Genomic DNA, 23,771 nt, shown 5'->3' on the forward strand with positions numbered 1-23,771 from the left:
ACATGTGATTTCAAATTCACAAATTAAAAGAAAGACATGACAAAATGATGGCCTTTTTTCTTTGTGTAATCATAATGTACAAGGTGTTACATGATCTTTGCTGGAATTGACTCTAGATTCTTAAACATTTCTTCTCTTTCTTGTATCACATTGTAGGTTATACTTGTCAGAAGCATAAAGTTTTAACCTTAAAAACCGAAGCATACAGAAACATAACTTTTGCAGTTATATCAATGGTGTGATGCTTAATTAGACAGCCTTGGTACAATCATTGGAAAACCACTTCTAGTTCTATAGCTTGCAGATTTCTTGCCAAACCTTGTATGTATGATAGAGACTATACAATGAAAATTCCTACATTGTAAGCAACTTCTTTTCTTGTTAGGGTACTGAATGTTAGTTCTCCTCCAACTGGCAATACATAATACAAATGTATATACTTTTATCATCATATCCATATCACTGGATAATTATCCATGGGGTGATTCCTAAATTCTTTTAACAGCTAATTTGTATATTTCAATGATGAGCCATGAACTAATCAAGAAAAAGCCAAACATAAAGTAAACTTTAAAACTTTAGCATTCTTTCCACCATTCCATAACTGATAGTATAACTTGTTAAGAAACCTTATGAGTGGTTAAGACAGAAATAGCATACAGTACATGACTGTAAAATAGAAGAATACAAATGAATCTACGGAATTTTTCATTCTTATTCATTCATAATCAGATCATAACTCAGTCATGTTTTGGTCATTCATAACTTGCTTATTACATACTATATCACCAGAATTACTTTTATCAGATAACCAGTAAATTGAACTGTACTTTATATAATATTATCTATATTTTCTATAACTATACAGGACGATCGCTGAGCACTTCTGTTTTACAATGTACATGTACATACATTCCAGTACAAGGAATGGCACCATCTCTAATAACCTGCAACCAGCTTTTAACTTTACCAACCAATGCACAACCGCGTGGCAGATCTAGAAATCTTTACCACCCAATATGTGAAGATACCATATTTTTCATAATATGTGAACTTAGCATATTTTCTGTAATAAATGCATACCTCTATCAAAACATGTAGCTTGTTGGGTACTTTTGAATGATCACCATTTTTAGCCCACCCAATCATAATACAGTATTTGTCACGCCATACTTACATGTACACAGGCCAAGTTCAAAATGAGCAGAGCACATATCAGAGAAAATAACAGTAAACGTAATCATGATGTTTCCTACACTGAAGTGCTACAACATTGCTTACCAACTTAGTAACACATGTATAAGATATTGTTTTGCGAGTTGTTTGAAGTTTTGAGATGCTTCCTATACAGTACGGATGTCGTTTAGGTTAGTGATGTTGACGAGATGCTCCCTAGTGCCTCTGTTCGTGCCAGTTGTTGTCCATCATGGCCAGAAGTTCCGGCACCACTCGGTTCAGGTCGTTGCCGTGTTTGTCCAGAAGTCGCTGGTTCAACTCCCGGTTGCCGAAGCCCATCTCGAAAAGCTGGTCCATGGGGGAGACACTGGTGGGAGGGGGCGGCCAGGAGGGGGCAGGGGGGGTGTAGTCCCGCTCAGGGGGGACATGCTGCTGAGGGGGGATGTATGGCTGGAAAAAACACAGGAATTATTGTTACAATATATGGCTAGAAGAAACACAGAAAAATCATTGCTAATTGATTTATCAGTCTATATCTACTTACTCCCCTTAATCTTTTCCAAATGTAATAGTTCTCTACAGTTTTTGTTTGGAAGAGACCACCAGGGATAGTGAGAGAGGGGGTGTTTAAAGGATGAGAATCTGGAATGTCCCCTACCTGATTCTGCCGACCACTGCTACCAAACAAGGCTGTGACAATGTTGGAGGCCACATTGATGGCGCCATTCACAACTGCACCTCCAAACTCAGCTGCAGACAACCTGTAGAATAGCATAGCAGATACAATATGTACTGTAAGCAAGTCTGGAGCTTGCATTTGTAGGTATAATTGGAGCTGTGTGTGCTGTCTTAACCTGCATCTAAGCTACCACTTTTTCAATTCCCAAACTTTCAAAGCGATGAGAGAACCATGAAGACTGTTATGGTAAAAGCAATACAAGAACACAATATGAAAACATTTGCAAGCCTCACAATTCACATCACAGGTTACAAACTAGCAAGAAGGTGTGCTGTTTCAAAGTAAGTCCTTTCAACTACTCTAAGAATACAGACTTTACTTGCGAACTCATTCCCAAAGGATAACTGCAAGATAACAGATACAATAACAAAAAGATGTCTATAGATTTGAGGTTTTTACGTAAATTTTTGGGCGTTTGACGCTATTAAAGGCTCCATATTTTGCTTGGCACTAGAAGAGGTGTAGACCTACCCGCGAGGTGTGGGAAAGACGTCCACGATCGGTCCGTCTGCGTGGAAGGTGGCGTGTGCACCGGCTCGGTCCGAAGCACGTCTGGCGTTGGTGTTGTTGTTCAGCTCGTTGTCAGCATTGGTGGAGTTCTGCTCTGTGGCATCAGTAGCTGTATAAAAAGTTGGTAAAAAGATTATTACAATAGTAAACAGCTAAGCTGCTGGTTTGACAGGTAAAATGAAGACTCGGGGCTTAAGATGCTTTTCTCTGCATTCCTGTAATGGTGCAGATAACATTGAAAGTTTTAGACAGGAGGGCATCAGAAATACCTGCACAGCCCCAATTTTACCTGCACTAAAGGTGCATATGGACCCAATATTTGAAGCCCTGAGACTGTACTAGTAATTAATTATTGGTATAGTGAAAGGTTTTTGTGTACCTATTTAATCTGTGAGCAGAGGGACATTTGCAAATCAATGCATGACACTTCTTTGCAAACATAAGACAAGTTTGCTTGTAGCTGACCAACAAGAGGTTCTCAACTCATCATCCAACTTCTAAAATACAAGAGTACAAGAACCATCAAATTTCTGGTGAAGGTTTTCCCTTACCAACATCCTCAGGTGGGTGTTTCACTACTGTATCTTCCAGGGTGCTGTCTGGTGTTTCATTTGAGTGATCGTCACTTGCTGCTGCTCCAATTGGGAGGTCATCTTCATCATCAGCTATCTCATTGGGTTCTTCAGCTACCAATCTGCTGTCTTCTTCCAGAGCTGGCATTTCATTGGACGTCACTTCGGCAGGTGTGTTTTCATTGGCTACTGGCTCAACCAATGAAACAACTCCTGATGGCTCTGGAATTTCTGTCAGGAAAGCAGCATCGTCATTGGACAAGGGCTCTGACTTCACCTGGATGACATCATCATCATCACCTGTCAGGTCTATAACCTGGATCTGATTGGCTGTTGGGGCTTGATTGACAGGTGCTGGTAAAGGTCGAAGGATGGGCTGGAATTCGTTCTTGTCCTGGATTCTGATGGTTCCATTTTCTGAAAAAGATCAATGACATGATATTGAATATAAAGGTTACTTCAAGTTCAAGTCCTTTGAATACAAATCAAAAAGATACATGTACCAACAGCAGCAAAAGGTGCAACCGGGTAACAAATAAAAAAATTATGACCAATACAAGTGCATATTTATATGACCAATACAAGTGCAACTGAGACAGCTAATTTTTCTGGGACTTGTTCATATGCCTGGAGAACATGTCAGGTTGTCTGCTCTCTCTACATATCATCTCATGGTAGACGCAAACAACAGCCTACCATTTATTTACAGCAAGTCCAACATCTCTTGGGAGATATAAAAAAACTAACTCTCTCTGACATTGCTAGCAACAAGGGGAAGGGGAGGGAGCTTGCAGTCACCCTGTGCAGCAGCTGACCCATGATGATGAATGGGTTTGCGGAAAATCCTGGCTACCTTTCAGGCCGGGCTACCCGGCCAGTCCACTAGGCCAGGCTAGCATGTCAGGCTACTCAGATCCCCCCATTCATATCCTAAACTAAGTACCTTGTACTATCTCCGGTGTGGAGCATCTTGAGTCCACGTTGTCAGCAGTTTCCAGTGGCCCGTCGGTTTGAATGGCTACGTCAGTGTTAGAGGACAGACTACAGGAGCTGTCCAGCGGGATCTCAGGGTTGAAGCAGTCAGGCATCGGAACCACGATGTAGTCCTCTGAGTCCACCGTGCTGTCTGATGATTGGCTGCTGGTCTCCTCATCTATTGGTTCTACAGGAAAAAAACAAGAAAGTCAACCCCGTTTATTTTCAATACCGATCATGACTGTAATAATTGCTAATATATTATGAGTATAAAGAAGCAACTACGGTATTTTGCATCCATTTCCAACAAATAACTTACAAACTATAGCCAAAAACAAGTTCCTAACTCCCTTTCATACTAGCTAAACTATACATGTAGCTAGTAGTAGTATAGCTCCAAAACATCGGTAGACAAAAAAAAAAAGAGAAAAGCTATAGCATCAAGTTATGCAAAAAGTTTAGCTCACATTGCTTTACAAAGGCAGAGACTACTACAATTAAATAATATGATTAGTGCCCTAAGTTGACTGAAAGTCAAATGATTTGAAGCCACTTTGGGAATTAACATTAAGTCTTGTTGGAACAGCGCTGACCTTTCTTGACCTCCACGACGGCCATTCTATTTTCCACCAGCACCCCCTCCTCCATCTGTGCCACCTCAGCAGCGGCAGCACTCGCGCTCTCCTTTCCATCCACAACCACCTCGTTGATCACTTCAACCACGCTGGTCTGTGATTGGCCAGAACTGTTCTGCTTGAAGAGCAGGTCCTCTTCAATACAAGGCAGTGGGGAAATTCTGGGTGTCATGTCTGTGTGGGAGAAAAAGGGAAGGGTTCAAACATTTAAGTTTAAGAAACTGAAACTTACCACTCATTCTCAGCGTAAGTGAGGGTGACATCTGTATAATCTTTTTCTATTCTTCTAATAGTTTTTTGTTACAGTATAATTGTAATTCCCTTCCAATAGGATATGTATATAATCTCAACAGACCAAAGTAGTAAGTACTATCCAGTATTTTTTGTGAAAATTGTTCTATGATGTCTACTGACCAATTGGAGTGTTGCTCTGTTCATCACAATATCTACAGTAACTGACAAATCAGAATGTTGCTGGGTACACTATGATTTGTCCAATAGAAGAGTTTGTTGGGTACATCATATTATCTCCCGACCAATCAGAATGTTGTTGTGTACATAATGGTGTAAACTGACCAATAGGAGTGTAGCTGGGTACATAATGATGTAAACTGGCCAATCAGAATGTTGCTAGGTACATAATATCATCATATTATGTAAACTGACCAATAGGAGTGTTGTTGGGTACATTGTCCACCTCTCTGCCCTCCCCGACATCTAACATCTCGAATGACAGCAGGTCCTGAGCTGTGAGGATGTCCACAGCACTGATCAGAGTACTGCAGTCAGACGGGGGCGTCTTCAGACGAGCCACTGCTGCTATAGCAGCCTGGGTTGCATCAGCAAAGTCTGCAACAAGAAAAGAATTGTACCCTACATTACAGAGTCTGACATGATTTGGGGAAATTTTGACAAGACCAAGTTATTTTAGTGGTGTCTATGTGTGATAGTCTGCAGTACCTGGCTGTATTACACCAAATGATCTAAGGCTGTATTGCTAAGACCAATCAGATATTGACAGAAAGATACATGCTTTGAGAGTATAAATTATTGCTGTTTCTTCCCTGCAAGGCATGACAGAAAGGTTAAGTCTCTATGAGCTTGAGGTGCAGTTTTTGTGTAATACAAGCCCACAGATACACACATACTGTACACACAAATATACACAAACACACGTTCCCACCTGCATGGTCTTGGTCCTCAGACTTGTCCCCATCCTCTGCCTTCTGGCTATCAGACTCCCCTGCTTTAGCAGTGGACTCTTCCTGCTCTGTTTCCTGATTGGCTGGTGGTGATGATGTAATCTTCATGTTCTGGACCATGTTGGCAGCCTCTAGTACTGGCTCCAGGATCTAGATAAAGGTATCATGATTTTAGATCAGACTATGATAAACATTGGCTAGTAGGCAAGCTTCAGGGATCATTTTAGATTTTCAATTGCTGACATAATTGGCCCATAAGGTCACACAACGCACATCATTCAATCTGGATGAAGGCCGCAGTAGGACAGCAGAAAATTCTGTGAGACTTCTTTGTAGTGTTGAAATGCAAGTACAGGCTAACTGCAGGTAGACATCACAAATACCTGACTGTACAGACCCAATTTTACCTGCACAAACCTGCATATACCCAGTTCATGGACCAGTGCAGGTTAGGTGCAGGTAGACATCAGAAATACCAGCACTGCTTCAGTTTTACTTGCACTAACCTGCAAAAATACGGGTGGGATTCCCTATACTTACCTCAGGTTGGTCGACTACGATGGAGCACCAGACGCGATGTCCAAAGGTGAGTCCATGGTGCATGAGTCTCCAGTGGGACTGGTACTCCCCGGGCTGGTCGGGTGCCTGGAACTCCACACTGATGGTTCCCTCCTCCTGGGGCTGGAGGAACGGCACAGACACCTCGCTGGGGGAGACAACCGTGATGGTTCCCCACATCAGGGTCAGCTGTAGGGGGAACAAACAACACAGGAAGGTTTAAGTACAGGGAGAAACTACATTTTGTTCTATGATGGTTCCCCACATCAGTGTCAGCTGTAAGAACAATCACAGGAAGGGTTATTAATAAGTACTGATACTTCACTGGGAGAGACAACTGTGATGGTCCCCTACATCAGGGTTAGTTAGAGGAGAACAAACAGAATTAGGTTTAGGTAATGGGAAAGACAGACACATGGTTCTATGTCACATGCAGTTATATTATGTTCTTTGTAAACTGGCACAATCTCATTTTTGTATACAATACTAGTGAAGAACTGGCTGCTCACATAATTATATTGCTTTAAAGACTTGTGTTTTGTGAATTGTCTTACACCGGAGTGAGTTTACTGTAATCTCCAAGCAGGTTCTGTGGGGCAAAAGCAGTCTATATTGGCTGCCCCACACAGCCAATGGTTACAGGAGGCCAGTGGACATCGGCAGCCAATGTAGACTCCCCTTGCCCCACAAAAATTCTGCTTGGAGATAAAGTTCCCTGAACTCCTCCATTCTGTGACTAGGGAAGTTGTGCTGAAGTGGTAAAGCTGGGTAGTGGCAAAAGGGTTCATAACAGCAGTAAGGCTGAATCTGAGTGTACAAACGTGTGTCTGACCTTAGTGTTGGATGTCCAGTTGCCGGCCCCCTCGTTGCGCATGACCCAGTGCTTGGTGAATTTGGTCCCAGGCTGGACGTGAGTCCCGTCTCCCATGTTGCCGTCACAGACAAACACAGCGTCCATGTGGCTAGAAACAACACACATCACAAATAAGCCCTGGACTGGACCAAAAAGTCATGAGTTCTAATCCCAACTGTGTCAAGACTTGCATATTACATTGTATATATAATCAGGGGTTGAAATCCTTTTTTCTGCACACCTGCACTGGTACAGGAAACATTGAAAATTACCTGCAACACTCAGAAGTTAGGAAGTATGGATCACACTAAAACTGTACAGAAACCATTGCGTTATTTTTTTGGCCAGTACTTCAAGCCCTGTAGTTTCAATGTTAATGACCTGCTTTTCCCTTGTCTGGTCCTGTACCCAAACCTCCACACCTGTACCTGATGCTATGTTTTGGTCCACAGCCTTGTCCCTACACTAGTGTTTGTCTTACCTTGTGATTTTGGGTGCCTGTACAGGAGGTGGAGGGGGCAGGGGGCGGTACACAGGGTCACTCGTTCCCTCACTGCTGCCACTGCTGCTCCGGCCCCACTTCCTGTACAGGGAACAACAAAGTCAAGGTCAACATCATGTTCACAGTCTTTACAGTCTTTAAAACATTTTACTACGGTACCACTTATGCTATGATTTCATTCCATTTATGCTATGACTTCAAAATTTCATCCCAATATAATCTTGACAGCCATCATGAAGAGGACCAGAGGTCAAAGCTTTGTGTTAAAAAACTTTTTCAATTTTTCAAAGCCATAGTCACTTGGAAATGTGATGGGAAGATTAGCCGACTGCTACCCACTCATGTTAGGAACCCCCGCAACAGTATGATTAAAGACTGGATACTTAGTCTACTACTATATTTTCATCAGCTCTACCCACCTGTAAGCCATGAGGGGTAACCCTGCTTCCAGACGCCTCTTCTGTTCTTCCTTCAGCTTCTTACGCTCCTCCTTAAGGCGCTGCCGCTCCTCCTTGAGCTTGCGTCTCTCCTCCTTCAACTCCTTGACTTTCATCTCCTTGATCTTCTTGCACTCCTCCCGCACGCGTGCCTCGTGCACGGGTTTGGCCGGAGATGTGACGGCTGTCTCTCTGGTTTCACTTGCAGGCTTGGGGCTCGCCACTGAGGTGTCACTGAAGGGAACAATAAGTAAAAGGTTGCTATATTTTACATTACAAAACAGTCCTTTCTAAATAGCTAGAGGTGCATCATGCATGATGCTTTTACATTTGGCTATACAGATACAGATACATTCTAGGAAGTAAAGCCTAGCACAGAAAATACAGGGAAATTAAGCAACCCTGTCAAAAAAGTTCTAAAAAGATAAGCCTAGCCAAGACAAAGGCAGAAGCAATGGTTTTGCAACTCTAACAATGTGTAAATAAGGTATTGTAATGTTATGTACTAATCATAATGTGTTATCTAACTATGCACACATGTTACAAATGTGCAAAAAACATTAAAGGAAACAAGGGAAATCGTAGATTTCAAACCTCCGGGTTTTTTTTCTCTATTGGTTTAGGTTATTTGTTTGTGTGTAGTATGAAAGTTATGTGCGTAATATGTTTGTATGCCGGTTTGATGGCTACTGACGGTTGGTTCGGTATGGACTGTTGATTAACGCAGTGTTCGAAATACTTTTTTGAGCAAAGTAGCACAGTGTGCTACCTAGGGCAAAAACTAGGTAGCGCAGCAGAATTTTAGGTAGCGCCAGCCCACCCCCCACTTGTCAAATTCTATGCACGTGTCGCAATACTATATTTCTTCCAATCATAGAGGTATAATACCTCCATGCTCTAATAAAGTTACTATTTTTGAGGTTTCAACTCTGAAGTAGGAGCTCTGGGTCGAAGCCAAATTACGGGTGCGTGATTTATTCTGGTTTTCTACTGAGAAAAATCGGGACAGTATTTGCGCCGGGCAGCCGGCCATGTACGCGAAATGGTACGCCCAGTATAGCAGCGATCTATTCATGTTTTATGTTTACAATTGTGCAAATTTTTTTACAGAAATTTGATCACATATGCTTAAAAATATTGTTATACTGATGTTAAAAAATATTTTAAGACACTGAATCGCTGGCTGTGATGTGCAGCAGTGTACGTACGCCGCGTAGCGTGCCAGACATTGGCCGTGCAAGCCTATAGAATGCCCCACTTGCGACATAAATTTCTGAGGCTTATCGTGCGCATCGTGCGTATCCACAATTATTCCCATCGTAAACATAGTCACTGGGATCTGAAATGCATACATACAGGATAATTTCCCTTCTTCAGCGGGAGTTTTGTTTATGTTTTGATCGTCCACGTCAAACTGCCACGCTGGTCTACGCTGCGCGCTGGTCTCGGCTGCACTTCCGGGTTCCATAAATCGACACCATAAATCGACAAAGAAACAAACAAATATTTCCCCCCAAATTTATATTAATTGTGCATTCACTATGTGCTCTCCTCGACTTTTTCACTAGATGTGGCTATGCAGTCCTGGAAAACAGCGTTTAGTGCATATTTTCAAACAGAAAAATCGCGTCCCCGCGCCCTTCATGTTGCCGCCCGGCGATCTCAGCTGAAGCGAACAACCAATCAGAGACGCGTAACGCGGATACGTCATGCAAGATTTGCATACCGCCCGCCCACCGCTTCTGCTGGCTGCTGCCATGCTAGCTACGCGCCGTACTTGAAATAAATTGACGTGTATCGCCGTATTTCTGGAAATAAATGCCGCGACACGAAGATCTAGCGCTGACTCGGCTTGCACCCAGCGTTCAGCGTCACCCGCGCCATTACCCCCGCCGTCATCCCGCGCCGTCATTGCTGCGCCGTCACCCAACGTTTTTATCGGAACCAGACACCCCTCTGTTTGACCCCTTTTGAATGGTAAGACCCAAAACTGAAACCTCCCCATTCCTTAACAACTTGGTAAATTCCATTTTCAGCATGGCGGGGGTGTCCGGAGCACTTAAAAACCTTTTATTTCGACGCCCATAAACACATATGCAATTAAACAAAAACGTTCTGCATCATCTGCAGCCCAACAGCAATACGTATACCGAACCACAGACAAATCCGTCCAGCCGATCGCGAGAAACAGCTGCTGACAGAAATGTTTCGAACAATAGTAAAACCTCCTCGCGGAAGGATATCTCCTTCCCCGGAGGTAAAAATGAAGCTTATACATGTAGCTAGTAAGTAGTACTAGAAGTGCAATGCTGCTTTACTACAGTTGCGTTTTCAGACACTTAAATTTCTATGCTAACCTCTGTGCGGTCTTTTCTGTTTCCTCCCCGTACAGAGAGTTCTTGAGTAGCGGCACCATCTTGCCATTCTTGCGGCCTGCACCGAAGGCCGGGGTTCTCATTTTCAGGAACACGTGAGCGGGATTATGCTCATGGGTCTGCTCACAACCCTCACACAGGTCATAATCACTGCAGTTCCTGTAGGAATGAGTTAAGTATATATGCTTAGTTTAAGGCAGTAGCTATGTGGTTAGCTATAGACTGTTCTAAGCATATTGAAGAGACTATTGAAGTTGTTGGACAGTCTTGAGTCTGCACTGCAGCTGTTTGCATGCATGGATTGCTAGTTCACCCGATTTCCAAAATACTTCTTTACCATTATTGCTTAAGAACTATTGTGGCATTCACATCTGATGAAGAATCCAATGTTATTATACTGTACATAGTAGTCCTCACACTAGCGCGTACTGCTATAGTAACGCCTGTTGTAGCCTATCGGTTATACATAGCATTCCACACACAGTTTTATATTGGTCATACTTACGCGCACTTGTAGCGTACGCCAACAATGATCTGTTCACACTGGTCACAGATGATTCCTGCATGCACATAGGCAGCAGAGCCTGGGGGAAAAATAAAATCACAATGAAGTATGAAAAAGCTTCATATCGATGTGAACTTTTCCTTTAGCAAAAATACATGTACATGATACATGGACAATGCATTCTACAAGTACTACAATGTTTTAAGAACTGCTGTGACGATGCAAGACCTGCCCATTACAAAAAAGTGCCTGAGTTTGTGATACACCTACCATCTGTTTGCACATTTACAGGCACTGGGACAGCTGTGCCTGGGACAGGAGGAGGGGATGAGGGGGCCTCGATGCTCCCCGGGGACGAGTTGGTCTCCTTGATGCTCCTCAGAACTTCCATTGTGATCTCCTTCCCAGTTTCCTCTTTGAACTGGAAAAAGGTAAAGATAGATGAATAAGGTGAATACATGATGAAAAAATTACTGGTAAAGTTACACTAGTAAAATTACTGTTCTCCAACTCAAAAGGAATTTTCGACCAAATCTCTTGGTCTTCATCCAAAAAAATCACACCACAAAGCACTTGGGTCAGATAGCTGATGAAAGGTACCTGCACCAGACAGTTTTTAGCATTTGGTAACAGTAAATGCTGCAAAGAAAAAAATCACCATTCACCTACATGTACTGAACATATAAACATATCACATGGACCAGAGCAGGTTATATTGTAGGTGCAGGTAGACAATTATCAGAAATACCTGCATAACCTCAATTTTACCTGCACTAAGGTGCATATGCTATCATAATCATAAGACCTGGTAGCCCCATCTCTGAATAACTATTAAATCTCACCTCCTTCATGAAGTCCACAAACCACTTGGGCGGCTTCTCAGTGTCAGGCAGGCTCTGGGAGCGCATCAGGCAGCGCGCCACATGCATCCTCCCATCTGCTTGGTCCGACTGGGGATTACAAGGCAAAGACTAGATTTAGCTATAGGTATAATGATATTTTAGTGTTATATATTTATAGGTTTATCACTGACCTACAGTCACCATGGGTAGACTAAGAAAGACTTAGTTGGAATGTGTCAAGAAGGACATTAGAGAGTGCATCTTGCCCAAAATACAAACAGACTAGGTATCCTATGTTACCCCCAAATGCTATGATAGGAGCCATGAAGGCAACATACTATGCTGGATTATGATTAAGACTTTTAATCAAACCACAGCATTAATTGATAGATAGAAAAACTGTAACAACTATAGGAAGACAAGGACTTTCCTCAACTGCTGGGGCCAAAATAAGAGCATTTTTGGAGTTGATTATGAATTCAAAACTTTTTTGGGCAAATCTGAAAAAAAAAAATGAAGCAGCAAATCCAAGAACTAATTGGTGTTGCCTAAACTTTGCCAAAAACCAGTCCATGAAAACCACCTACCGTATCACCGACCTGTGGACCGATCATGGCAGCCATCTTGGCGGCCCGTGTGGCGCCCATGCTCTCGGCCAGGCTGGCGTAGTAACTCTTGGCTTTGCGCTTGCAGACGCGGGACCTGGGGATGTCTGACTTGGATTGGCGGGGGAGGCTGGACACAGAGGGCAGCACATCCTGGTACGAGGTAAAAGGATTAGTCTAAGATGTCATTTGCATAATTAACGAGCAAACCCTACACTGTTATTCTTACATGTCACTCAAGCAATCATGTCCATGTCAGTTTATAAAAAATGTGTTGGGTTTAAAGGACAAAATAGTCCTAAATATTTCCTGGTGGAGACAAGATCGGTCATCAAACATTTGTCACAGTGCTTTGTATGATTCTAATGGTGCAAAAATTGTATGTATGCAGAAAAAACTGCTAATCCTACATGTTACCTTTCTGAAATGAACAGCAAAATATGTATACCACAGTGGTAAAGGTAGACAACTATAACTCAAATAACATCTATCTGTACATATCATTAGCAAAGATTTTTTGTACCCCAGTCTTATATACATTACCTGTCCAAGCAGGGCTACATCAGGCAGTTTTTCCAGCTCCTCAGGGGTCTTGCTGTAGGTGTGGTCCGTCACGGTGATGTCTGGTGTCACAGTGTCCATCAGTAAAGGCTGGGACGGCCCCGATAGCAGCTGGTACGGGGTTCTGTTCCCACTTTTACCCTGATGGTTAAGAACAAGAAAATACCTTCTTGTAACATTGGTAACATAAAGTAATGTCAGATGAAATTGAGAGGAAAACATTGTCAACATCAACTTTTTCAGTTGCTAGCTTTCTTGCATGTCATTATGGGCCTTCGTACTGTAATAAAATTATTACCAGCTTGGAAAAGGTGGGTAATTATGCTCTCTCATATTGTTGTTTGGGATGTGTTTGGTACAGCTTTCTTACCATATCATTGTGGGTCTTGTTGCTTTGGGCTTTGGTACTTATACCCATCTTGTTCTGTACCAGCATGAAAGGCAGGCAATGCCCTCTCATATTGTTCCTCTGGGCTTTCGTACTTACACCCACCTTGATCGGTACCAGCATGGAAAAGGCACTGCTTGCAATGCCCTCTCATATTGTAGCTCTGGGCCTTTGTACATACACCCACCTTGTTCCTAGTCTTGTCAGCCTGCGGTTGCTCCTCGATAGGTTTGGGAAATTCGCTCAGCTTGGTTGGCTCGTCTGTCACGAGGACTAGCTCGGGGACTGGCGGAGGCGTCTCGGGAACGGACGACACTTCCGATGTCGAGCCGTCGTCACGGCAGATGCTGTTTTCGGGCGGCGTACGTGGAGACTCCACCACTTGCACGGACAGAACATCGTTCCCATTACGGGTGCACTTCAGAGCTTCCTCCAACTCAGCTGCAAGGGAATATGGAACATGTTGACATGTGACTTATCAAGCATATACAATTAGTATTAACGTTTTGCAACATGCTTATAGCAACTGAAAGTTAATGCAACAGAAAAATTGTCAGATGACTCACCTTGGCTGTTAATGCACACCTGCAAAAACAAAGAAAAGATTCAAATTAGTTGAGTCACAGATCACATACGTATTTGTTATGTACTGTTAAATGACACCAAGCCTTATATACATTTGTATATAAATCCAAGTGCATTTTTTTTTTTAATCCAGTGGTTTAAAAATTGAAAGCATTTGAATCAAAACAGTCTGCTAGGTCAAATTCTTATCTGATCTGATAGGTGTAGGAGTACTGTAAATTCACTTCACTTTAAAGTTTGAGGGGGCTTCATGAGTGTAGTAATAACTAAAAATGAAGCATTTGTGCCATTTCAGTTTGAGGTAAGGACAGAAAATCTGTATTGTTCATGGCGTCATTGATGATTTCGTGGCAGCAGAATAGTCATCAACAAACAACAAACATAGACCCACCCAAAAATATTTTCGAGATTTACAGTATAAAGCATGATGTCATCAGATCATGACTCACTGTCATGTATTTTTTGTCTATACTGGTGACAAACAGAACAAACCAGTTCAGGTAGACATCAGAAATACCTGCATAGCTCCAATTTTACCTGCACTAACTAACCTGCATATACTCAGTACATGGATCAGTGCAGGTAGACATCAGAAAAACCTGCACAGCTCCAATTTTACCTGTATTAACTAACCTGCATATACAGGTGACATAAGCTTTGAACACAGGTATGCAAAGCTATGCAACGCTTGGATGGTTAATGCTGAATTCTAAGCACATACACAGACAAAATCAAATTTTTGCCACCGCTTTCTAAAAAATTCCAATCAGTTTGCCGCCCTATGAAAGGCATACCAGTAATATTTCTAAAGCTACAGGGAACGAGTGAGTCTGTCTTGTTTCCGTCTTGACTCATAGTCAATAAACTGTGAGTGTGAGTGTTACTAGTATGAGGTCCCAATAAGTAAACACAATTTATATAATACAGTAAATTAATTTTTTTGTGGGGACATAATTTTGCATTGGAGCAGAAAAGGAGGTTACTGTAGTTTTTAACTGTAATGCAATTTAGGATGAGCAGGGCTCGAACTTAACTTTTTTCCCTACTGTCCCAGAACTGTCCCAAAAATAAATTCCAACTGTCCCAAAGTGAGGATTGACTGTCCCAAACTGGTTTTCAGGAAGTATGTATTACAACAACAATAAAGCTGAGTCAGAGAACAGTATTGCTGTGTAAGCTAATTGTCAATTGAAATAAACACAAAATCAACTCAAATTGAAACTTGCCTTGGCTGGTTTATTGTGCCGACAAATGTAACAAAGACAAGCCAAAGTTCTTTTCAAACTTTCTTTCCATTTTCTTTCCTTCCACTTGTTATGTGTAGGCTACAGCAAGTGGCCCCTGTAAAGTGTGCATACTGCATGCTGCACACTGCAGTACTATATTATACTGCATGTAGGGGTGGGTACCTGTTCGGCTCTTTCAGGTCCAGGTCCAGGTCCAGGTCCAGAGGATCAGGTCCAGGTCCGGACCTGTACCTGTACCTGATTCTGGATACCGGAGTATCAGTACCAAATAATTTTTGCTAAATGATCATTGCTAAATGCTTAATGTATAAGTAACCACTACAAAATTTTTTTATTTATTTTTTTTAAATTTTTTAAAATCTATCTTTTTTTAAATTTATTTTTTATTTTATTTTATCCTATTTTAATTTTATCTTATCCTATTTTATCCGTTCTATACATTATCAAGCTTCTCCTCTTGTCCTACATGTCCTATGGCTACTAAACCTCAGAACCGAATATATTAATACATTAAACTTCCCAACCAATCACATCGCAGGATTTTGTGCATTCGCCCCTTAGCGGTTTGGGCCAAATTGCAGGTCCAAATTAGGGAATCCAAGATGGCCGCCGCTCGGCACAGTTCAGAGCCGATTCCCGAACTTTCCTTGTATTTTCCTTGGTATTTTACGCGATTTAAGCAAAGAAAACAAGTTGACCACAGGAACAAAAGAGTAATACAGCCTTGGGAACCTAATGGTCCGTTTTGTTGGGTACTTATTTCTCATTTCGAGTGAAAATTTATGTGCGGTACAGTGTGAGAATGTGGTGTAAAATCAGTGATTTTCGGCTTGATCGATCCGAAGCAAACGCAATCTGTAAAGTTCCCTTTGATGATTTCTAGATGACTATTGGTAATGAAAATATGGAGAATATTGTTGCAGAATGAGAGATACGGAAACTAAGGTAAATTTCTTTTATTTTGAGGCTGGATGTTCGTTTTCCTGGCTGGCTTCTTGTATCTAGTGATCATCGGTAACTACAAGTTTGAATTTTTGTTCCGGTCCAAAAAACCGGTCCACTGACGTTTCGGTTTTTCGGACCGGACCGATAAAATTTTTGCGGTCCGAACCGGTCCACCTGGACCGGTACCCACCCCTAACTGCATGTATTACAATTCACAAATATTTACATGTTTAAATGTTTTACATTTCAAGCCCCCCTCCCCCCTTCCGTAGGCGCATCCCTCTTTCGTACCGGCCGTACGATCTGGAGGCTGACTCTCAGTTGTTGAAACCACGCCGTCAGACTGAGATGATCCTGAACGTCTTTGAGGATGGACAGCATTGACTGCATTCGACGCCGGGGCCGCTCGCGGCGAGGAGAAAAAAGAGGAAATTTTCCTCTGTGCCATGCCGGCCATGACTCTCAAATTTTCTGATTTCGGCTGTTTTCGGCATTCCATTCGTCATTTCGCGGGAAACTAGGCGAAGTTTACCGAAAGACACCGTACATTCCCGAGCTTTGCCGGTTCACTATATTTGGCATTGTCAGCTGATCTCCCGAGCATCTCCGGAAATATCCGAACATTAAACAGTTACAGTTCGCCATATATGGCAGATGCCTTGATTGGATGGAAGCTGTGATTGGTTGAATGTTGTTTACATGGATAGAATGTCTGGGAACTGGCGTGGGAAAGTGGCGCCAAGGCGGCGGGCTGCAATAGATCAAAGGCGACGGGCGGGGCGACAAAATAGTGGCCACATGCGTACACGGGTGCCACACGCGCTGCTCAGCTGAGTGTATATCGAATTCGGCGGCTTTTGGTGAGGCCCAAAAATGGGTTGCGCGCCTGACAAACGTATGAACGGCTGACATTCTGATTGTGAATGTTCGTTATTTTTCCAGTGTCCCAAAAATGTCCCAAAGTGATTTTTCAGTTGTCCCGGCCGATATTTTAGTGGCCAGGGGACATCGGGACATCGTTAAGTTCGAGCCCTGATGAGTTTAATAAAGGTGATGATCATGATACATGTACTGTAAGTCAATATAAACAACTTATTTTGCACTGCATTAATTTTTTTCCACCATTTGTCTGTCTTCCATCCTACTGAAAAATCAAGTCCCCACAATCACAAAGTTGAAATAACAATGGAATTTACCATAAGGCAATTAAGAAAAGTAAAGCAATTACATTTTTCTGGCTGGACATTATATTCGAGAATTTCTTTATTTTTATTTACATGTCATTTTATTTTATTTTTCTTTATTGTTTGTTAACACCCTCATACCGACACACACACACACACACACACACACGGGCAATTATACAGTTATGTATAACATGTACCCCCTCCCCCTTTCTCCTATTATGCTAAGTCATATTATACTCATTAAAAATCCTTACGCAAGCTTAAAAAACACGTCACAAAAACGATCAGAAAGCATTAGGCCACAGAAATACACTGTCAACGCTTTGCATATCATTTATACACGACTAAACGTCGGCTCCAGTTAAAGTAGCGTCTGGGGTCCCTCAAGGAACCGTCCTGGGGCCATTGCTCTTTCCCTTGTATATAAATGACCTACCAGATCAGCTTGACTCAAATGTGAGGTTATTTGCCGATGACTGTCTATTGTATGTAGAGCTTTCTACACAGACCGACTCACAACTTCTCCAAAAAGACCTGAACACCCTGGAAGAATGGCAAAGCAAATGGCTCATGCAGTTTAATCCCGAAAAATGCTACATTATGCACATAACAAACAAACGAACACCACATGCAACTAGCTACCAGTTTTGTGGTCAGGCTTTAGCAACCACAAAAATCCACCCGTATCTGGGCGTCACGCTGACAAGCGGACTGAAGTGGGGTGCACATGTTAATAATATCACAACTAAGGCGAAACAGACATTGGGAGTGATTAAACGTAATCTGTGGGCATGTCCAACGAGAGTAAAATCACTTGCATACACGTCACTTGTAAGACCGAATCTAGAATACGCTGCGACAGTATGGGACCCATATACAAAGAAAGAGAAAGACAAATTGGAAAGGGTACAGAATCAAGCTGCAAGATTCTGTATGAACAACTATGTAAGAGGTGCTAGTGTCACGGAAATGAAAAGAAACCTACAGTGGACCTCACTTGAAGACAGAAGAAAGATGTCTAGACTATGCATGATGTACAAAATGACTAATAAACTGGTGGATGTCCCAACTACTAAGTACCTAATACCAGCTCAGAAGAGAACAAGAAATAGCCACGCATTCAAGTACCAGAGTTATCAACCAAGGATTGAGGTGTTCAAGAATTCATTCTTTCCTAGAACTATCGCAGAGTGGAACTCACTGTCACCAAGTACAGTAGGGGCACTGTCAATAGATAGCTTTAAACAATGTCTAGAGCTAGAAGTTCAAGGGTTAGGTGTAACAAGTCGATCGGTGTAATATAGCCAGCTGCCGCCGCGCCGCGTGCCTGCGAAGCTGGTGTGTTACGCCGAAAGGCGGTTATACCGGCTATACAGATACAGATACAGATACAGAAATAACCCACGGAACAGCTGATTTTGTACGTAAAATTCTGCAGGAATTTTAAAGCCCCGCACACAAAAACATTGCAACATCGGCCTGGAAAAATTCTGTTTGTTTACCTGATCATTTTCCTCGTCGGTGTAGGTCACTTTAATATCCTCTCCGCAATTCACTTTCAGCTGAAACAGACATTTCCAAACACGTTAGACGTTTTATAAACACAGTGTCTGGGTGTCATTCTGCAACAAAAACGAAAATCGGAGGGAAAATTCTGGACATTTTCGTCAAAGGAACGCTTACGTACCAACATGTCGACGGTCTCCCAAGTGGTGTTGTAGGAGACGTGAAAAACGTTGCATTCCCCGTTAAAATCGACATTTAGAACGTATGTCTCCGCCATGATGTCTTCCCGGGGTTGTCAGCAGCCTTTTTGAGCCACTTCGGTGGCGGAAAGCTGACAAAGATGGCAAAAAACTTCACGATTTTGTGTCCCTCTTCTTTCGTTCCAGGGTTGTTTTCCTCAAGCCCCTTCACAGCCCATCACGTGATACAATGCCGCATTACATAAAATAGTCCAAAAAGAATAATCGTATTTTTGCAATGTATCGGTACATTTTATACAATAAATTATTAATATAACTAGTTGTAAGCTAATCAGAATCTAATGATGGTAACTAGTGGATTCTAGATTAATGTTTGTAGAAACCATAATAACCGCGGATGGATTTCTTTCACAAGCCTGGTGTTCGACTGTGACGTAATGTGTATAGTCTATATTTAGTGTGCTCTCATCAGCTGACTGATCGTCATCACTTGTCTCCAAGCAGATGATGGGAAGAAATCTTGTCGTTAAATTCGCCCTGCGTCTTTGACATTCACTCATTATATTCTGCATTCATTTTTACGTAAGGAATTCTTGGCTTTTGTCATCGTTTGAAACGATTTAGGCTTTGTTGAAAGCTGCACTTTGAATAAAAATCACTGGAGGGCGCTCCTAGAAGGCCCTAATATTTTTCAACCATGGATGCTCCTGTTATTAGGAGAATTCCATTTTATTACCTTCGCCAAGAAGGTTATGTTTTCAGGGGCGTTCGTGTATGTGTGTGTTTGTGTGTGTGTGTGTCTGTCTGTAAACACGATAACTTGAGAAGGCCTTGATGGATTGTCTTGATACTTGGTAGGTGGGTAGGTCTTGATGAGACCTCAAAATGATTAGATTTTGGACCCCCTAGCGGCTTATTATGGTACTGCAGCTGAACTTCCGGTTTTGATATCTCATGATCTAGACATGCTATGGTATTGAAATTTAGATGGTAGGTAGCTCTTGTGCTGGGAAAGAAGTGGCGTGAGTTTAGGCCCCCTAGAGGCTTGCTCTGGAACTGCAGGGATAAATTCTTGAAAATATTCAAAAGGGGATAACTCAAGAACCGGTTGACGGATCGTCGTGATTTTTGGTATGTAGGTAGCTTACGTGATGCTTAATATAATTATGTGACAATTATGCAAATATGGATGTAATTTGCATAATTTATGGGGAAATTCTATAAATCAGCTGCATTCCATGATAGGACAATTGAAGCTTGTGACATTGGTAATTGACAACGAGAGAAACACAGGAAGATATTGATTATGTTAAAAAGAACTTAATTTGCATAGTTAATGAGAAAATTTTATAATTATGTAATGATAACTGCCTGGAATTCCATACTTGTGGTATTTGAAAGTTAAATTGAGGTGAACATCATTAAACATAATTTATTCAAATCAGGACCTCATTTGCATAATTTATTAGGAAATGCTAGAATGCATTCTTTGTTAATATAAGACTGTCTTTTGGTTGAGATTATGATAAAATGATATAATTCATGAAAATTAGGTTCCTATTTCTTAAATCAGGGGGGAATAATCTAATCTAAACTTTGTCAGTCATAAAGATTAACATCATTTGGCGAAGGTATGAGATCGGGGAACTCTAGTTTATTGTGTAGTAGGATAACAATAATCATTATCCTAGCTGACCTCACACAGTTTACATCTTTTATTACAAAAAACTGTATTGTTTTCACCGGCCGTCAAGGGAGCTGCCATGTTGGAAATGACGTCATACAGGCGCCGTTCTATCACTGCATAGGTACGTATTATATGTTAGACGTTCTGGTCATTCAAACCTTTTGGAACGCATTTGTGAGGCAAATTTAAGGTTGAAAACGACAACAAATGGTATGTGTTTTATTAAAACACGTAAACGATATAATCAACATATAGCCTTATATGTTCATCCATCTGTATGCAATAGATGTAGTGTAGCACTTCTGTAGAATTTAAGTGTTTATGTGACTCATGTAAAACTACATGCGCTTTAATAGCCCTCATGGGCATGAATGTGCAAGTAAACATCATTGTCGTGACCTCTATCCTTTTACATTCCGCCGTAGAATTGCCTTCAGTCCCTCAACTGCGTTCAGCCGACCTCCTGCTACATTTTCCAACACACAGCCTCTCAGTAACGGTTCTAACGCCTTTGCTTCATGTTCCGGTGGCCCCCATAGTAGCCCAGGTGGTCTGACTGCGCCCTCTAGCGGACGCTGTTTGTTATGCACTAGTTTGTTCGGGTTAAGTTTTGTCCGGTGTTCAGGCAGGTAAGACAACAAGCGAACACAGGCTAAAGCATACATCACATCAGAGTACCGAGACACATGCAAACAAAGACCGCCTTTTTCTATTACAGAAAGAAATTCTTTAAAATCCTCAAAGTTGAACGGTTCTTTCTTCTCATCAACGCCGCTGCTTTCCTTTCTGTCGACCAGAACGACTTCATCAAAGTCGATCAGATTCAACCGCCCGTTTCTGTCCACGGCAAAGTTCTCAAAGCGGAAATCGAGGAACATCACGATCCAATCGGGGTCGCCGTTTCGGAATGCTTCGATCATGTCCAAGAGCTGCAGGGCTAGGTTTGCCCTTACTTTCCACGGAGACTCGAGACTGGCATCAAGGAGTTTCCCACCGTTTTCTACAAAGATAACTCGTCCACAGGCCCCCAGGTACTGAGGGAAGGGCCAGTTTCTCTCAGACCTGGTCGTCAAATAGTTCAGTACCGCAGCCTCTGGGTTCATCAGTAGAGATGTGATCATATAAGCTCGTTCGGTCTTACTCAACTGCCCATCTAGATTCTGGTCGTACACTTTCTTAAGCTCCTCAAGTAGCTTAGCAGTTATGCAAGTCTCCAGTGCTATCTGGCGATCGGTGTGGGCGATGCGCCAGGCTTCTCGTAGCCATGATAGTTGTAGAGCATCATCTGTCACTAGTACTGTTGTAGAGATCACTTTAGACACATCGCAACCGTTGGGCAAGCTAGCGCTCTGGCATATGAACTGGTCCAACTGCGCCCATGCAGACGTGCCTGCCAGTCGTTTGGCGACGATATCTGTATCTTTAAAACGTCCGAAGTAGACCCCTTTGTGCTCTAGTTCTTTGTTGGCAACGTCCACTGTGATGACACCTGCATCTGCCTGCTCACAGAGCGAGTCTCCAAAACATGCAGGACATTTTTCGGCCGCCAGGAGGCTTTTGAATGTCTGAGGTTCTTCAGGCTTCCCCTTGGCAATGTCTAATTTTGCTTCAGCTTCCTTGGCCAATGTATATTCACGTTCCTTTGAAATCCCATGAACCTAGAAGTGAGATCATGTAAAATATGGTAAATTCAAAGAACGTTTCGGTGAGATATTCAAGTAATCTTAAACAATAAACAAAACAAAACCGGATGTGTCAACTGGTCACCCAATCAATATGACTGCCACATAACGTCACAGTACCTTACGCCAAAACTATTGAAACAATGATCGTTCTTACCTCGTCCCTCAGTTCTCTAAGTTCTGGCACCGTCGTCTTAGCTCGAAGCTCCCTCTCTGCAAATTTCTTGTCTCCCTCGCCTGTGTGTCTCTTTCCTGCTCCACCCTTGCTATGCCAGTAGCTGCTCACTGAGAAACCAAGAGCTAACAACGTAATGAGAAGGAGCAGAACTCGAAACCAGCCGGGGAACTTGCGACACAGTCTCCTTGCTGTTCTGGTGGCTACATGCATTGTTGCCCTAAATCTGAACACAGTCCTGCTATAGACAGAAAGCGAGCTCACGGTTTTTTGTAAGGCTTGTAGAATTCTTCGCACGAATATTCGCCAAGTAACCAACGTACCGGTGACAGAATAAGCGTACTTAAGGCCTGTCACATTATGCAAACTCTCACATGTTGCACAAAATATCGCTTACTGCCAGACTTTTCGAGACCGATGTCGAGGAAGACCAGTTGTTCAGGTTCTGGCGTTACAGCCCAGGTGACATAGCGTGACCTACTTCGCATAAAAGCATTTCTTAAGTCGATTTCTACCGCAGGTTCTCGATTTAGATGTATGTAAGATTAAGTGAACGTATAAAAAAAACAGCGACGTAACATCACAATATTCAAGAATGAATTGATTCTTTGATTGCTTGATAAACAAATTGTTTGTTTGTTACACTACCTTAAGAGCCCTTTGTTTCCGGATGTGGTAGGACCGGTTGAACAGAGGTCCGTATCCAACAGGGACCAGAACTCAGGACCACCTGTTAAGATGCGAGACTATAGCTAAGGATTTGTCATTTCACTGTCTTTTTTTTTTTTACATCGGTAGGTCTTATTTCTTTTTAAGCAAGGCCCTTTTACTTGCTTGAGTCATGCAAGCGTGGTTATCATACGTAATGTTAGGCCACAGTAAGTAATTTCTATGGATGACATCAGCGCGCGCATTAATTTTTGCCTGATTTTGGAGAAAAAAAGGAAATTTTGTTGCCTTCTGACAGTGGTCACCATGCCGAAAATGGGCAAAAATGTCTGTTGCCATGCCGAAAGGTGGATGGATGGCAGATAACTATGAAAAGAGGAGACAAGAAAAGGCTCTGATTTAATGTTTTGTTTCTTACTTTGATGCAGTGATATGTGATGCTGGCTGTGTATA

The 23,771-nt window shown here is 42.2% G+C and overlaps 2 protein-coding genes across 2 annotated transcripts; both read right to left on the reverse strand.

Moving 5' to 3' along the window:
* Nucleotides 1-50: 50 nt before the first annotated feature.
* On the reverse strand, nucleotides 51-19,320 carry LOC109461897 (next to BRCA1 gene 1 protein-like). The gene is made up of 22 exons (XM_019758371.1): nucleotides 19,087-19,320; nucleotides 18,902-18,961; nucleotides 14,002-14,020; nucleotides 13,623-13,876; nucleotides 13,030-13,188; nucleotides 12,469-12,639; nucleotides 11,882-11,989; nucleotides 11,310-11,460; nucleotides 11,040-11,118; nucleotides 10,517-10,693; nucleotides 8,142-8,393; nucleotides 7,702-7,803; nucleotides 7,200-7,329; nucleotides 6,350-6,556; nucleotides 5,791-5,959; nucleotides 5,274-5,456; nucleotides 4,566-4,781; nucleotides 3,941-4,159; nucleotides 2,977-3,414; nucleotides 2,387-2,534; nucleotides 1,835-1,937; nucleotides 51-1,626 (listed from the first exon to the last, which is right to left on the reverse strand). Exons 1-22 carry the CDS (start codon nucleotides 19,180-19,182, stop codon nucleotides 1,393-1,395), a joined length of 3,675 nt encoding a protein of 1,224 aa, XP_019613930.1. The 5' UTR covers nucleotides 19,183-19,320; the 3' UTR covers nucleotides 51-1,392.
* A 1,873-nt stretch (nucleotides 19,321-21,193) lies between these two features.
* On the reverse strand, nucleotides 21,194-22,862 carry LOC109461854 (deleted in autism protein 1 homolog). The gene is made up of 2 exons (XM_019758323.1): nucleotides 22,632-22,862; nucleotides 21,194-22,450 (listed from the first exon to the last, which is right to left on the reverse strand). Exons 1-2 carry the CDS (start codon nucleotides 22,860-22,862, stop codon nucleotides 21,194-21,196), a joined length of 1,488 nt encoding a protein of 495 aa, XP_019613882.1.
* Nucleotides 22,863-23,771: the final 909 nt, after the last annotated feature.

The sequence above is a fragment of the Branchiostoma belcheri genome, unplaced genomic scaffold, assembly GCF_001625305.1.
Source record: "Branchiostoma belcheri isolate BF01 breed outbred unplaced genomic scaffold, Haploidv18h27 scaffold97, whole genome shotgun sequence".
NCBI lineage: Eukaryota > Metazoa > Chordata > Leptocardii > Amphioxiformes > Branchiostomatidae > Branchiostoma > Branchiostoma belcheri.